Genomic DNA, 18,139 nt, shown 5'->3' on the forward strand with positions numbered 1-18,139 from the left:
TTCAAAGTTTGTTGCCCCATCCTTTAAGGAGGATGTGAATGTCCTTGAATGCATCCAGAGGAGGGTAACAAAGCTAGTGAAAGGGCTGGAAGGAATGTCCCATGAGGAGTGGCTAAGGAGTTTGGGCTCGTCTGCTTTGGAGAAAAGGAGGCTGAGGGGTGACAGTCATTGCTCTCTACAGCTTCTTGGGGAGGGGAAGTGGGGGAGAGAGGTGCTGAGCTCTTCTCCCCAATATCCAGTGATGAGACATGTGGGAATGGTTCAAAGCTGCATCAGGGGAGGTTTAGTCTGGAAATAAGGAAGCATTTCTTTACTGAGAGGGTGATCAGACACTGAAACAGGTTTCCTAGAGAGGTGGTTGATGCCCCATGCCTGTCAGTGGTTTAGGCATTTGGATAATGCCCTTAACAACATGCTTTAACTTTTGCTCAGCCATGAATCGGTCAGGCAGTAGGACTAGATGGTGGTTGTAGGTCCATTCCAACTGAAATAGGCTACACTGTTCTAGCTCTTGTCTTGTCCTGGCTCAGACATCTTCAGTGGCAAACTAGGAAGCTATTACAGAGGTTACAGTTGCCATGCATGGAATATTGCTTGCCATTTCAAAGCCTCCCTGAATCCTGTTTTTTCCTGGTTATGTTGAAAGCTTGTTCTACTGTGGGTCAGTTAGAAATGATGCACAAGAGGTTCATGAGTCTCAGGGTATAATTTTGGTCTGTAGCCAGACTTTGTCCATTGAAGTTTACAGGTGAAAGCCTCATAGGGAACCTTATCAAGCAATGCAGATCTCTCCAAGCAGCAAAAATGTTCCAAGTTCCAGTAAAAAACAGGAATGTTATCAGCACACAAACGGCTTTATTTTGAACAGAGGAGATCTAGCCTCATTACTAAAGTATTCAGGTTCAAACAATGACTTGTTAATTCTGGGGGAAAAAAATTAAAAGTAGGCTATTTTAGTTTGGGATTTGACAATGTTTAAATTAAGATCTAATGGTTAATTATAGATGGTTCATGAGATACTTATTTGTCAGCTTCTGTTAGGAACTAGCCAATATTATAACTGAAATGGCTGGTGATGCTATTAGATTAATTTTGAGATAATGCAGGCATACACAAAATAAAATAAAGTGATTCCTACTTCTCAGTTTCCAACAAAAATAAGTGGTAAGCTCTATCATGATGATAAACACCTGGTTTTAGCTCTGAGCATGACAATTTTTACACTTTATGAAAATGTGACTATTCTTATAACTGAAGTTTTCTTTCTTGACTAACATATGCTTCCTTTGGAGTACGTCCTTGTTAGCCTCACTGCTAGTGACGCACAAAAGAGTTAGCACATTCTGCTAATTTCCACAAATGAAGTACAGCAGAGGACCTTAACATTTATAGTTATTTTAGATTCATAAACTTGGACAACAACAAAGAGATGAAAGATCAGCTTTCAAAATCTGGATAAAATTACTGAAGCCGTGAAAAGTCATAGTTTGTCCTCTGTAATTGCTTCCAGAAGATTTTAAAAATAATTTAAAAAAATCTTCTCAACTTTTCAGTAAATAATAAAAGTAGATTAAATATTGGTGGTCAGGGGAGACCTGTAAGTAGGGAATCAGAAAGCTGGCCATGTCAAAAATAAAATTTAAAACTAGCAGTAGTAAACTAGAAAAGATGTGTCTACTGTCTTTCAAAATGATGATTATCAAAATCTGTAGGTTGTGTTCAGTACATCATAGTGTGGTGGTCATTTAACTTGCAGAACTGAAGGAAGCCTCTGTATTACTAAACTAACTTTTTTGGCATGATAATTTGAAATTCGCTGGGAGAACAGTAAGGCTTGAATGGCTTGATATTTGGATATATACAGTGCTATCTGCTTACATAGTTTGGGTTTGAAAGACAATCCTGTGATAACTGAGTCAGAGTTGAGCAAAAGTTGTCAGAAAAAGAAAAAGGGATCTCTTCATTACTGTGTTGGCAACAGGGAGGCCTCAAAGTTGGCCTGTGTGATTCAGAGGCAAGTCATGCTTTGTTATTGCTATTGTTATTAGCCTGTTTTTTGACACTGAATTACTAAACTCTTAATGTGCACATCTGAAAAAAAATTAAAGATAATGGCAATATTTATCTGAATGTAGTCAGATTTGTTTTTGTGAAGTACTTCTGGAACTTCAGGAAAGGCACGGTGCAGAATGTAAATATCTGTTAATCTGCTTTTCTATATCCATCATCAAATGCTATTCCCAGCTCTCTAGTTCATAGTTAGTTTTATGGGTTTCCTTCCATTTTCTATCATCTTCTGTTACAGAGAATGGCTTGTCCCTAATTCCTAAACAGTGTTTTATGTCTAAAGCTTTAGATGTCCACCTTCTTTCATTGGAATGAAATGCCTATGGCAGAGAGCTAAGATAACTTGGTAGATGCTTTTAGGATCAATGTCAATAAGCTTTCATATTGCCAATAAACATTTATTGTGACTTCACACACAGTAGCATCACCAGATGCCTCAACAGATTGACATTGTCACAGTATTTTCCTTTGTTTGGATGGTGATTTTTCCTAAAGGTTTCTAAATGTTAATCAACCAAATATAAATGTATAGAACAGAGAAAATGAAAATGATAGGCCAACTAATAATAGCTTCTATTAATGTCAAAGCTAGCTTGTGAATTCCAGTGTTTGCATTCCATGGGGTTCTCCCTATGTATTAGGAAACAGCATAATTAAAGATTAAAATAATCCTAGTGCTTAAATACAATGTATTATTTCTTTAAAAAAGGAAAAAGGGAAGGGATAAAAAGAAAACCTGAACAAGCAGTTATAATCTCTTACTTATGACTCCCTATGGAGACCTTTAAATAAGATTATGTATTTAGAGAGCATCCTCATCTGGTGGGAGCATCATTGTCTAAATAATGGAAAGCCAAATTATATTATTACCCAAAACAAAATAGTCAAATATCTTACAGGTTACAAAGAGTCAATTTTTTTCCTTGTGTTATTTGTAGCTACAATATTGATAGTTTAAAAATAGCTAATCCTATAAAATAATAGTTTGTCATGTAAAAGGAGTTAAGTGAAGAGTGGTCTTGAGAAAGATGAGTTAGTCAACATTCCATTCAAGTTAAAGCCAGCTTTTGCCCTGTTCACTAACTCTTGATGCCTTCTTTTAAGATTCAGCTATTTTCAACAGAAACAGTTCTTTGCATTTGTGGAATATTTCTAATTACCACAAGAAAATTAAAACTAACATAGTGATCTAGAAAAGTCTGTATCATTTGTGATACAGAAGCTGGCATGATTGTTTGCAAAAGTATCACTGGGCTAAAAAGTTGCTTCTTGATGCTGTCTTTCTGCTTGGTAGTGGAGATGCAACAGCTAGAGCAAAGGCAGTTCTGAGAGCACAGGCTTGTGCAGGGCAATAGAAACATACAAGTCCTAAGCGCTTAAAGAAAAGGGCAAAAGCATCAATTATGAATTTCTACTCCCTCAGATGTGCTGTTCCTCTGAAGGTAAGAGATACCTCTTTAATAGATACGGCAGGATTCTGATGTAAGATGGTGTGTCACAGTCTCCTAACTTAACTTTACCACTGGATGATCCTCCCAGTACCTTCATGGAATGCTGCTTGGTAGTGCAGCACGATGATTCCTGTGAAAGAAAGTAGTTGTTCTTCTACAAACTCATCTGCAGTCTTTCTCTGAGACAAAAGCTTAGTTTTGTCTTTATAATGGAAATTTATTGGAGTATTCTTAAAGATCTAGCTTTGTAATTTAGCTCAGTTTCTGATGGTTTTTAGTTGCATGCAGAAGTAATAGGATTTTTGTTCCAAATTACAATAGATATTTGTCATGGGTTTTTCCTTCAGAAAAGGAATTCCAAAATACCAGCAGTTTCATAAAAATATCAATGACATGAAAATCTGTAGAGCAGGAGGTTTGATGAGATGGTCTACAGGCATTCCTTCCAGTAAACAGCTCTGGTTTCTATGATTCTATGTAATATTACACTTCCTGTGAAAAAAATTTTGAAAAATTCATAATGCCTAGAGTCAATATTTACAAATATTTCTCTTTTTTTTTGTGTAAAAAAGAATTATTGTTTCAGACTTTATTTTATATTTTAAAATGTAGCTAAAAACTAAAATTGAGGAGGGATATGGGTTTTATTGAAACACTAGGATCATCCTTTTAAAACTTGAATATTTGTTATTACTGGTAGCAGCACTATTGCAGACCCTTCATTTGGTGGTACGTAGGTTCAGTCCTTTTACAATAAAAAAAAGGAGTAATGAAGTAGCAAAAGAGGCTGATATTCTACTCTGCCCCCACCACTAAGTTTTTCTGCTTTCTGAAGCCTGAAGAAGCTCTGCCACAAAAATTCTGTCATGCTGGGAATACACAGGCACAGAAAGTTGTACAGGGAAAAGGATAGCAGGAATTTGAACTGCTTTTCTTGCGAATTTCCAGATGTGTAAGGCAGGAAGTCCACTCTAAGTGGATCTTGATTAGAATATGGGTTCTGAGGTAACTTGCTATGTTTCCTCTCCTTAAAGACTCTCGGAAATTAGCTGGTGCAGGAGGCCAAGACAAAGAATCTCCCCTGAAATATTAATGGGAGACTCGGAGTGAGGGAAAAGCAAGTAAGGCATGTTTTCTATATAGAGAAATATACCAAGGGCTATGGGACAGATCTTGGAATTTCCCCATCCTGACTTGTTCATCCTTAGGATCTTATTTCTGCCTCCATTCACGTGGCTTTATATGAATATTTTTCTTCATTCTTATGTTTATTCTTGCTCTTTCCTTCTTTCAGTAGGTTCTACTTGGAGAGTATCTAATCTATAGAGTTTTTGTCCTAATAGAGAAGACTTTTTTTAATCTTAGTTCATCTTCTCAAATATTGTATTCTTTCTGTATGCTTAGACTACATTCTGTCTAAGATTCTAATGTCCAGGACAGATTATCTGATGGCCATTTGTGTGGGTAACTTTTTCTGTGATATCTATATAAAGAGCTGATTTTTAATGTGTTTAAAGACGTCCCCTCCTTAGGAGTTTGTCATAGCATAGTATTTACCCTATGCTAAGGACACTGTTAAAATAAAAATTAATTCTAATCCTAAAAGATGTAAAATCTTGTTCTTAATGGTGATTTATCATATAACTGATGAAACTACAAGAATAAAACTGAGTTAAAATTTTTTTTGAAGATTTTGAGTGTTTTCTCATGTTGTTCAGCTGACACTGTATTACGGTTGATCATCATAAGGTTACTGTTATTATAGTTTAGTATGTCAGTCTAAAGTTGTGAGTAACTGTAGCTGTTCTCAAATCTTCGTTTCTGCCAGATTTTAGGAGGATTTGTAAACTATTTTCTTGTGGTTTTTATTAACAGACATGTGTATTTATACTAGCACACGTTAATATGTGGAACTGAAAAGATATTCTACAAATCTGTTGCTGTGGATGGCCTTTACAGTTGGTGAAAAAGTATTGGGAATTTTAGAAAGATCCAGATTGGAAATAGAGTGGCACAAGGCACAAGTCAGATGTTCACAAATATTGTAGTAGCTCTGTAGCCTTTTTCTCAATTATTTTCATCTAAGATAATTAACTTTGTAACTGGAGATCTAATTACATAGGTTCTTCATTGTTGCTGATAATGTGTGACTTAACTCAGAATTAAGTAACTTTAAGATAGTTCTGCATGTTTTGAAATGGTAAAAGGTGCAGTCTTTATCTCGGATATATTTCAAATTACTACAAGACATACAGATTCTCAGGGACTGCAAGAATTTTGCAACATCGTAGGATTTGTGTTTCCCTACGTATATTTTTGGAAAAAAAAGCTTTAAAACTTTCCTAAAAGCCTTTCAGCTTGAAATGAGACCTAGCAGAAGAAGTAACAGCCTAGAGCTTTGGCAAAGGTGTATGCAATCTGCAGCATGGCTGTATAATTGAAGATGCTAAGGAGCCCATATTACAGTATTTTCATGCATATATTTCTGTGTATCTTAAGCTATTTAGAAGAAAATCCTTTTTCCTTAGTGGGGGGTGAATAAATATAATTAAGTTGAACTTAATGGAGTTAATAGATTTGGTCTATTCTATATGCAATTCTATGCTGATATCTTCAAAATTACAAAATGCTGTGGATTTGTGTTTGGACACTTAATATTTTTCTTTCAGTTAACTGATACCAGCTGCACCCAACAGCCCTTAACTATTTTACCAGTTAAGACAAAATGGAACAATGTGAACTTTCATATTCTCTTATTTGATCTGGAAAAACTTGAGGAACTGCTGCTGTCATTACAACTCAATGGATTAAAGTCATCGAATTCATTTCACACCTATGACACTCTAGAAAGAAGCAGAAGTACTACTGAGAAAAGGACACTGATATTAAAAAGAAACAAAAATGCTGGCTCCATATCTCCAGTGGATGAGCAAGTAGACACTGTCTGTTCAAGATGTGGGGATAGCAATGCAGCTAGGCCTTTGGAAGAAAGTGGTGGCATGAAAAGACAGAAAAAAATGAAGAGTTCAAGAAAGATTAGAATGCAGCCATCAGGAGACATTGATGTGAACGTCACCACTGAAACAGCTAAACTGCTTTTGTCATGTCTCTTGCCGTGGGGTGTAGATAAAGAAATAGACAATCTTTGTGTTAAACACTTAGATATCTTGAGGCTTCAGTGTCCTGTTTCTTTTGGACTTGTGTCAAATGAAAACCACCTATCACTAATGTTACCAGGTTGGAAATGTGCTGATTGTGGTGTGCTAGAAGAACATGCAGTAATCAACTTGTTTTCAAAAAGAGTGCTTAATTTATCAAACAAGTACCTTGCAGCAACTGAAGGACAAACTGGAAAGAAGGATGGACCCGAGAATAATGTTTATGGAACAAAGGGATTGGAAACAGTGTTGTTCTTATTTAGCAGAATAGCTTTAATCAACAGGATAATTAACATACCTTCAGCAGTTACAGGTGAAATCGAAAGGTAAGAACCTTTTAATTATGAGTATTTTCTTCCTTTATAGTGGTTAAAAAGTGAAAAATATGAAACACTTTTCTTAAATACAGACTTTTGCAATAGAGTTCACATTCTTTTTCTAGAGCACTTTTATAGGATGTTCTTTGAACAAAAGGAGATTGGCATAAAGTCAAGTATGTTTATATTTTTCTATTTAGCAAATGAGAAAACTGGTGCAAGAATTTTTTTCAAGAACTTGAATTATCCAGCTTCATGCCCTGTTTTTCCAGAGATCACGCTTTTCCTCGCAGTTTAAACTAAGTAGAATAATGAGGTCTTTTCAGGCACATTTTGAGATGTGAATTAGCGCATTTGTGCTGGTTTAACTTCCACTCTCTGTAAGCAATACACTTCCTTTACCATGAAACCCTTGGCTCCACAGATAAATAAAACATGAGAGATAAGAACAGTCTGTCCTAGTTACACTGTCTAAAGCACAACCACCCCAGTAGTAATGGCAGCTACTGGGAATGAATGCCTCATCAGCCCTTATGTTGTGAGAATCATCCCAAATAATGTTTATGTTACTCAAAACAAATTTATTGACTAAAAGCTTTTTCAGCATTAAAGGAAAAATAGCATGCTTGACATTATTTGACCAAGCCAAATAGAGCATACTAATCAGGCAATGGATATTGTCCACAGACTTTTGTTGTTCAGCAAGCCTAGGTTGCTCCATATTCAACATTTTAGGGACAATTAACTTCAGTGTTGGTGATGCTATGGCCCAGAGGCAAGAAGGGGGACAAAAATTATTGATTCTGATGCTGTAAATATCTGTGCATCTTCCACAAAGCTTTAGGCATTCAGCATATCTCAAAAGATATGCACCATCCCACAGGACAAACACATATTCCTCAGTTACTTTTACTGCTAACCACATTGCCTACTGGCCCATATTCAACAAAAGCTCTTATGTGAAATGTTGTTTCCAGGATTCCAGCTTGAGCCATGAATTCCTTTCCATGCAAGAAAGGGCTTTATGCTTGCATCGTGTCTTACGGTACTCTGTTGGAAAGGCATTGTGTAATTGAAGTTAGTCATCAAACCAGAATCAAACATATTTCCCAGATGTAAACATCCTGGCTTTGGAACATATCTCCCATAAAACCATAAGTATTAAAGTTGTTGCAAGAAAAAATGCAAAACTTTTTTTCATGAAAACTGTACTATATAACTTAAAGTTTTCTCCAGAAAATGTAAAGCTATAAAAGCTAGCACCTCTTATAGAAATATGGTTTTGTACAAAACAGAGGAGGACAAAAAGGCCATAAATTTTGGTTACAGAAAAGTTATTAATTTTATTCAAAGACTCGGAAATGTTTTATTTGGTATTTTGATGTGGTTTGGTTTGGATTACAACTTTTTTGAGAGCTGAATAGTATACCTATTTATAGCTGTCTTGTAACTAAGCATTAGTTTGACATTTTGTGACACTCTAACATGGGCTGTTGCCTCCCAATGGCCTCATCTGGGTAAGAGCACTTGAGTTGTATCCGTTTAATTATCTTCTTGGATTTTTTTTTTGTTTGTTTTGTGGGTTTTTGATGGTTGTTGGGGTTCTTTTTTTTTTTGGGGGGGGGGAGGGGAGAGTTGGTTTGTGTGTGTTGGTTTGGTTGTTTTTTTTTTTTTCCTGAGCTCTTGAGTTCCTAAACAGCAACCGTAAGTGCTATGGGTCTGTACAGAGTCAACACCCAATTCTTTTTCCTGGCCATACTTCCATGCTCTTGCCCATTTTTGAGGCTGTACCTTCTTTGTTCTTCATCTTTTACACACTCAGAAAATAAACAGACAAGTAGCCACATTTTTTCTGTGTTATTGAATGATAAAGTGTTTGTTCTTAGGGAACTTGATCAGAACTAGGCTGTATTTGCTACATTTTTATCAACACAGACCTCAGAGATTTTTGCCACCTGGACACTTTCCTCCTTACAGCTGGTGACAGGAAATTTTTTTCTCATCATGGTTCTGTCCCATAATAATATAGAGTTTATATTTTCCCCTACCTTCCAAAAACTGTTTCAGAACTTTAGACATGTCTGTCATAATTCACTTTTTATTTTTTTTCTCAATGAAGAACAGTTGAGCTATGTAAAGGATTTTGTATTATTTCCTAACCTCTGTAAAACTGCAAATGATGTCCCTCTGCAGTCAAAAGCCATCACTTCCACATAGAATCAAAGCTGTGTGGGTAGAACTAACAAGACAATGTTGCTGTGTCAGCATTAGTGGGAGACGTGAATTAGAGCCATGGAAAAGAATTTCATGCTTCAGACACTTCTTTAAAAAAAAAAAACCACTCATTCCATACATGATATACTTTCATGTGAAAATGTTATCTTTGTGTCTGGGTGTTAAAGCGTAGTTTTGCTATCTGAATGTATCTATACTTTCTGTATTGCCTCCAAACCAGTTATGTTTACGCAAAATGATCTCCCTCTCTCCACCTAGGGAAAAAGCACTTTCCCTCTTCCCCCCTCCCCAGTAAGAAGCATAGCACGAATAGGACTTGGCCTATTTGACATGATCTTAGGATTCAGCCTTCATTTCACCTCTTGTTCTTGCAAATAATTGGGGTCTGAATGAATTATGGTAATCTGTGTTCTTTCATTCATTACATCTTTTTATATGATTTATCCTTACTCATCATTTACTCTGTGTTCAGGGTTGGAATGAGTTTCCTCTGTTATGATGAGCTGTTAATTAGGCAAAAGTACATTATTTTAAAAGTTTGAAAGAAACAAGCAAATGCCTTTTTTGTCCAGTTTGCCTTCTAAATGTGCAGTAGATAGCCAGACCTGCTTGGGCAGTTGGTTTAGCTAAAACTACAATTCTAATTTGCCACAGCATTTGCAGAGTAGTTACAGCAGCTATCACAGCTTGTAAGGGTCCTGGTCTCATAAATATTACTGCAATACAAACAACTCTTACTAATTCAGTTACTAATGTGAGAGAGAAAATGCATTCTGATCTCCTTTCCATAGCTTATCTGTCAGCAGAGTCATGAATGTTTCTCCATCCTGTGGAAGTTTGCTTTCTATTAGTACACTGGTACAAACTCCAAAGCTTTTTAACTTTTAAATTAAAGACAGGAGAAAGAATATCTGAACAGACTATCAGTGACAAGGACACTTGCTTAATGTGTATCCAGCAGATATTCATAGTTCTGCCTACTTTGATGCTGAAGAATGGAATTGCATACTTATTCCTTGCAATGCAGCATGGTGTCTAACTACTGGCTTAGTAATAATTTTGGGATTCCAGCATTCTTCTGTTAATGATGGCCTGCTTTGCATATAGCAATAAAATATTTATTGGGCTGTTAAGGAGAATTATTTTAGTGTCAGTCAACTATAGCCTTGATCTGGGGAATATGATAAAAAAGTTTAAATCCCTGTTCTTTGGCATATCTGATGATTTTGCTGTTACAGGAAAGTGAAAGGAATTTCTTTTTTGTTAAATAAAATACACACTCGTATACACATACTTTTGATGTGGAGAGTCAGAACTGGAAGAATTCATTTGGTCAGTTTGTAGGCTGTTGGGTGTTCTTGGATGAGGCTGGTATTCTCATTTTGAGTATAAATTCTATCTTTATCAGTATGTGTGTGTGTATATATATTTCTGCATAAACCATGGGTTTGACAGATCATCGTTCCCCAATGAAAAACCTTTGGTTGAAAAACTCTTGACTGGCTGCTGTCATAAGTTTTCAGGTTGTGTTTTGGGTCAGCAAGTTTCAGGTTATAGTATCTCTGTGAACTATTAGCTCTTTGATTGGATAAATGAAATTTGTGGAATGTGAAAATAGCGAACAGTGAATGACACGTTTTAAACACGCATTATCAGACCAGTACTAATTTGGTTGGTTGGTTGGTTTTTTTAAAATCAGTATTTAACATAATTGGAACATTTCACCAAAAAAAAATCATAATTAAAAAAAAATACGAAAAACATGGCTTTGGAAAAACTTGGACCTGAATCTATAAGCTGTGTTCATAAACGTGTTCGCATATCTGTTGGGTTTTTTGCAACTTGACCCGGCCTGTGAAAATGAAGGAACCTGCAGTAAAATGTGTCAGATTATAAAAGTGGGACAGCAACAGGAAGACTCTAGTAAGAAGAGATCTTCAAAGAATTTGTTTTCTCCTGTCTTTTGAGACTTGTAGCTGTAACTTAAAGCTCTCAGGCTGAAAGTTGTTCAGTATTGCAAAGCTTTTGAAATAGTCTGAATTACTGGTGATTGTAGTGAATTTGAAAGGCAAAATATATTGTTTTTAAATGACACCTAAATATAGCTTGTGAAGGGTCACTATAGTAATGTATTTAAAAGAAATGGTTTAAAATAATGCAAGGATTTGGAGATATTTTTCACTTTCTTTCCGCTCCATCCATATCCTTTGTCTTCAAGGCTTAGGTTGCCGATTTAGTCAGTGACAAAGTACTGAAAAGCAATAGCTATACACACTAGTCACCTAATTGTAGCCATCTACTGAAATCCCAAGTATTGCAATAATATTCTAAATTATTTAACACTGAAAAAATGGAAACCTATAAAATAAAGCTGCTAGTTTCCCTTGAAATTTTTCCTATGTAATAGAAAAAACAGCACAAGTCCTTTATGGAAATGATATTTTGATTTAGTTCTTCACATGTGACTGTTTAATACAACATAGAAGTTAACTATAAGTGTTAAGCCAAATGTAAAGTTGCTGCATATGAATGGTACTTTTCGGTATTTGTGTACTTGTCAATGTTTCAATACCAAGTTGTGGGCAAAAGAATGCAAGTAACTTTTGAGGAGAAACTAATTGATATTAATTGACAGCAGAGTACCTACTGTAATAAACCTGCCTTAAGACTTAAGCATGTTCAGGTTTTAATAGTTTCATATTCTTTTAGTCCACAGAAATCAGAATCTGTACATGAGAAATGGCGAAATACAGAAGCAGTAACACCCCCATTCCCCAGTTTCTATGGAGAGTTACCAAGCAGTAAGTATATGGAGGAGTAGAATATGAGCTTTTTAAGTGTTAGTTTTTTGCATGCTTTTTGTTGTTAAAATACCATTTAACTTCAATAATGAAAAGACATTATTTATATTCTTTAGCTCTGAGCAGGTTCATTTTGGAAATACAGAAACAGGATTACTCTGTTTTCTTCTGTGAATATCACAAAAGCATGTAAACAAAATGTTGACTATGAAGTAATACTGAAATCAAGGATGTTTTTTCTGTGATGGCAAAACATTTAGCTGAGTTTGTAAAGACATTTTCTAGAAATCTGAAAAACAGAAATGCAGTAAGACAAACAATGTTGTCTCCCTCCTCCCGCATCTCCCTCATCATCATTACATGCCCAATAATATATACAGCCCTTCAAGCAAACTGTTGCCTTAGTAATACAAGAGTCATCTTGACTGTTCAATAATGCCCTTGGACTTTTGGCTTAGGGCAGAATAAAATAATCTCTTCACATTAATGTCCCACAGGTAGTTGTTCACTAGCCTTGGCTTTGCAAGCCAGTCTAAGTTTATTTGTACAGTATGCAACTAACCGAAGAATATTTAAATAAACACCTAAATAGAATATGGATATTTGTGAGTATACATTACCTAACAAATAATGTTCCTGGTGTAGACTAAGTCCTGTCCAGACTGATAACACAAATTCTTTCAAGTCAAATCTTGACCCACTACTATGTAAATAAGCCTTAATATCCCCATTATGTAAATAAGCCTTAATATGCCCAACTAAAATCAGGTTTTAGTGTACCTTTCCTTCTCTGACTCTTACATGCACCATAACTGTAGAACTTGTGATGACAGCAGAAATGCCTGTTGGAAGAAAGAGAATGGAACATAAAATCAAGTGACAATAAGTAGATGAAAGGCATGGAAATGGTGTAGAGATGATGATGTTTGTGGATGTAAAAATAGTTTTACTGAATGACTTAAAACTTCTAAGGTAATATCACTTATATCCCATATCTCCTAGTTCACACAGTTGTTTGGATTTGCAAATTAAAATCTCATCTGAGATGTGCAGATCTCACAGACATTTTAGGAATGACCAGTTCTTTAGCATCAAGGACGCACTGGACAGCAGAACAGGCAATGTTAAATCTTGATTCTACTGACATTTCTGGACTTTCTGTATATGTTTACATATCTGCAAAAAGATGGAAACAAAATAAAATAAAATAGGAGTCTTTAGTGCTTTTTCTTATCCATGGACATGAAACTGAAGTACCACAGAAGGCAACTAGGATAGTTGATAGGTACCATATTGGCTGTACTACTCTTGATCAGTGGGGACACTTGCTGAAAGACTGGTTTGTGTTTAGACCAGAGTAGCCTCAGCTTAGCTCTTGAGTCAGTAAGAACTATAAAAGCTATTAATTCAAATTGTCGCTTCTCGAGTCTTTCCTCACATCCAAGGTTCTTGAGCTGGTTCTATCCCACAGGATTTCCCCACAGGGGGAACTCAGCTGCAAAATCAGTAGGTTCATACTAAAGGAATTAGTTGAACGTGTGTGTGTGTTGAAATAATAACACTGAGCTTTGACACAGTAAAGTTTCCAAAATGGCAGAAAAAATAAAGTAAAATTCATCCTGATATAAAAAAGAAATCACATAAAATTCAAATTAAAACATGAAGAGAAGAGGTTTGTCTTTGTATGATCAGTTCTGCCTCTCTCATCTTGTCATCCCTTTTTATATTTTCATATTAGCCTTTACATTTTCTATTATGGTACGTACCATGTTGGTTATCAGAGATAGAGGATAAAATATTTGCCCTTACCCCATCTTTCTGTAAAACAATATTAAATGCTCTAGTTTCCTTTTTTCTTTTCTTTTTCATTCCTTTTTGATCACACCTGTGTGTATGTTTGTACATATGTTAATATATTATATTAGATATTGACATAGTTACGTTTATGCGGTCACTTACTGTCGTGGTTTAACCCGGCTGGCAACTCAGCACCACGCAGCCGCTCGCTCACTCCCCCCCCTCCCTCAGTGGGATGGGGGAGAGAATCGGAAAGAAAATAAAAGGTTAGAGCCGAGGGCTGAGATAAAGACAGTTTAATAAGAGAAAATAATAATAATAGTAATAATGAGAATGATAACAGAATATACAGAATATACAAAACGAATGAGGCACAAGGCAATTGCTCACCCCCCACCGACCAATGCCCAGCCCGTCCTGAGCCACGAGCAGTCCCCGAGCCGTGAGCAGTCTCCCCGCGACCGACCGACCGAAATTAACCCCCCCCCAAGCATGATGTTATATGGTATGGAATAGCTCTTTGGTCAGTTTGGGTTAGCTGTGCTAGCTGTGCTGTACTCCCAGCTTGTTATGCACCTGGGCAAGCAGGAGAAGCTCAAAAAGTCCTTGAGTAGTCTGAGCACTACTTGGCAACAGCTGAAAACATCAGTGTGTTATCAACATTCTTCTGGTACTAAATCCAAAACACAGCACTATGCTAGCTACTATGAAGAAAATTAGCTCTATCCCAGCCGAAACTAGGACACTTACTGAATAGCATACTGCTCCCATTCAGACTACGCTAGTGTACCCTATTCACTTCGCAATATGCAGGTGCTTACGTGATTTTTTTCAAATATCAGTCTTTGCTGCAGGAATCCAATGTTTAAGTGAATGACTATGCATTGTGTGATCAGGATACTTGTGAACTTTGGTGTTACTAAAACGCTTGCAGTTGCTACTTAAAATTCAGTTTCCTTTTCTCAAGTCGTTATATGGTATTGGCAATTGGAGATTCTTGTGTGGATTCAAAGGATTGTATAACCAATTTACCCAACTTACGTGTCTGGCAACAAACATCATAGTTAAGTACTGAGATGTTGCATTTGTCTATTGAAGTCCAAATGAGGAAGAAGTGGACTAAACCAGCACAGCTGACAGCTCGAACTGCGCCTTGCCTTGAAAATAATCTGGAAAATCAGGATGGGGAGTATTAAAGCTCACGTGCAAATACATAAATGTAACACCTTTCTTAGCTGCAAGTATAACTGGTGAGCCAGTGGTAAAGAAACACACATTTAAGAAGTTTTAGAAATTGCATAGTAAAATCTGCAGTTAAATAGTTCAAATCTGAAAGTATTCTCAATATCTTTAGAAAATTATGATGAAAACATACTCTGTGCGATATCAGACCTCTGTTTAAAAAAGAAAAGACTAATCTGACTGACTTAGGATAACAATAAATGTTCAAACAATATATTGTCTGAACACCTTGTGCTTATTGCATCAGATGAAAGCATATGAAATTATATTAAAAAACAGATGAAATTATGCTTTTTCAGATATTTTCAGGTATGTTGCTGAAGTGAAAAATTAAAAATGTTAAATACCTATTTGTGGTGTTCCATGTATGTTGTCAGTTCATAAATTATGTATGTATTTTTCAGGTAAAAGTAGACATCATTCCCCAGACCTTGGGAGTGTTTCATTGCTGAAACTCATCAGTTGTTGGGGTGACCAATCTATAAAGGTAGGAAATAGCCTGTGTCAGTTGTTGAAATGTAATCCTTAAGTAACACTGGCAGTAATTTAGCATTTGGAATCTGTAACATGACATAATAGTTATGGATTTATGGTGAAATTATTACATAAATTGTGCCATTCGGATCTATGGAAAGCAGATTATTATTTCAGTATGAAATTTCACTACTTGTGAAACTACTGTGCCTTAAAGTACATGTTTAGATATAGGAAAGTAACTGTCCTACTAGTCTTTCATCTAGGTGATCTTGTTCATTATACCTATTCAAAAAATGAGTTACCTGTTCTCTAACAACCAGATGAAACTTACATTACAAATGTCATTTTATGCTCCAGGAAAATAAAGACCAAAATAAGTGCAGTGTCATATACCAATGTATTATTATAGAAGAAACAGAAAATGCCTTCTTAAAAGGATAAATAATTAATTCCAAGTCCTTATTAGAACACTCTTCAAGAATGATTTAGAAAAGTTATGAGTTCCCAGGTCAGATGAAGCTCATGCCTATTGTTAGCGAAGAATCTGATATCTTGAGAGATAAATTGCTGTTTCTTGAGAAATGACAGGTAACTGTGAAATAGTCTGAACAGTGATATCTAGAGACCATTTTTCATTTTGGAAATATGCATTTAAATAAAGTTGTGTGGTTGCTTGAGTGAGTTAATGTTCAGGAGTACAAAACTCAAGACAATATACTATGACCACAAGGGATTTTACTCCAGAAAAGGGAAATACCTTTTACAGGTTTATTTTATGATGTTACTTTTAAAATTGAATGCAGCATTTCAAGTGCAAAGAATATTTTCCAGAGCTGACATGTGCAGGGCTACTGCAGTGATGCTCCCCTGTTCTATTAGACAGACAGTAATGGCTTCTGCAAATATTCACATTCAATTGAATTCAGCATTTTATCTTGAGCTTATCAGTTGTTTATTATATCCCCACTGTCTGCACATCTTCCATATTATTTCAGCATTCTTCTTCCCTTACAAACTGTCCCCCTTTCTCTTACAATAAGATTTTTTTTTCCTTTTTTGAATCCTTTTAATAAAAAAAAAAAAAATTGAATACAGGACCTCAGTTTCAATAGCTGCAATTGTCACATGAAATCCATATAATCTCTTGCTGACCTGGTCAGCCACTGAAACTCTTTGTAAAATACAGTTGTATAGCCATGAAACTTGTATTTCTGGCATAGCTGATTATGTGAGATCTATGTATTTATATTTTCTGATGAATTTAGTGACTGATCAGTTTATACGATGATAATGGTCTTATCTGCCACAGGAGGGTAGTGTGCAGGAAGATAAGGAGTGGAATAAGCTGCCTCACACTTTTTTTACCTGAAAAGACTTTAAATTTAAGACACTGAAATTGTCAAGTACTGCATGTTATCACTGCTTCTCAAATTTTAACATTATTCAGACACAGTTTTATAGTTGCAATAAGCTTTGTTAACCTGCGATGTAGTGCAGACAGGTTGTCTGCAGTCAAACTGCCATAAACATTTTAACATTCAAAATAATTTGTGCTGTTGGCAATAGGTGTGAGTATTCAGCAACCGATGATTTATACAAAATTACAGTTTTTGTTAATAGTAGGGTGCCTTTGTTAAACCTTTCTTTATACAAACATGGATTTATGGTCAATTGATTAATCCTGAGCAGCCTAATTAAGCACTCATGTACATTTACCCTAAACATCACCAGTTACCCTGCCTTTAAAAACTTTTTTTATTGTTATCTTCAGTGGAGGATACTGACTCTCAGACATGACCCAAAGGACTTGCCATTTATTGATTCCTGATCTCCTTACAGTACGGCAACAGATTCTGTGCAAACAGGGAAACTGAAAAAAAACCACTGCAAATGATTGATCAGGGGTCTACTGATGTGTTGAAGTTGAAGGGCTGAGGGGGAGGGTTTTTTCTGTCTTAAATTTTAAAAACGCATATATTTTTAAAATATTTTTTTAGGATTTTTTTCCCAGATGACTTTAAAATAAAGGTAATCTTCATGTGTTTTGCTATTCTTTCAGATAAAATATAGCTGCTTCTTGCCACACTTCTGCTCTGCCCAGAAATTACTTACGTGTGCTCATCTTTTCAGATAGATATAAAAAAAAAGCTTGCCCTGAAAAATTTAATATGAGAAAGCAGCGGTTGCAATTCTGCCCTTAATTGTCCTTACTCTATACTTAAAATAGCCTGTTCCTCAGTTTTATCTGTGATAGGCAATTGGTTATATTTTTATTTTTTTTTATTAATACTACTATATTATTGCAGTTTTATGGATTTTTTTTGGCTGAAAGGGTGAACATTAAAATAAAACTTAAAGATACAAGTTATCAGAATAGCCAAACTACAGTGGAATCAAAACATTTTCCCTGTTGTTGACTCTAGCAGATATAAGGATATCTTTTCCTGCCAGAGGTATTTCTTTGATAATTATTTCCTTGCTCTTCCTAGCTCCTTAATCTTCAAATGATAGATGTTGAAATGCCTTTTCCATATGTTCAGGCATTTCAAGAGGAAGAAAACAATAGGAAATAATTTGCTTCCTTTTTTTCCTGC

General features: G+C 35.7%; 1 protein-coding gene across 1 annotated transcript in view; it reads left to right on the top strand.

The window, feature by feature from the left end:
* The window catches only part of WDR72 (WD repeat domain 72), a 116,547-nt gene that overhangs the window by 51,385 nt on the left and 47,023 nt on the right, over nt 1-18,139 (top strand). Inside the window, exons 14-16 of the mRNA XM_009643990.1 lie at nt 6,188-7,002; nt 11,938-12,029; nt 15,473-15,555. Coding sequence (XP_009642285.1) covers nt 6,188-7,002; nt 11,938-12,029; nt 15,473-15,555 — 990 coding nt within the window. The remainder of the gene's footprint in view (nt 1-6,187; nt 7,003-11,937; nt 12,030-15,472; nt 15,556-18,139) is intronic.

The sequence above is a fragment of the Egretta garzetta genome, unplaced genomic scaffold, assembly GCF_000687185.1.
Source record: "Egretta garzetta isolate BGI_Z169 unplaced genomic scaffold, ASM68718v1 scaffold287, whole genome shotgun sequence".
Lineage (NCBI taxonomy): Eukaryota > Metazoa > Chordata > Aves > Pelecaniformes > Ardeidae > Egretta > Egretta garzetta.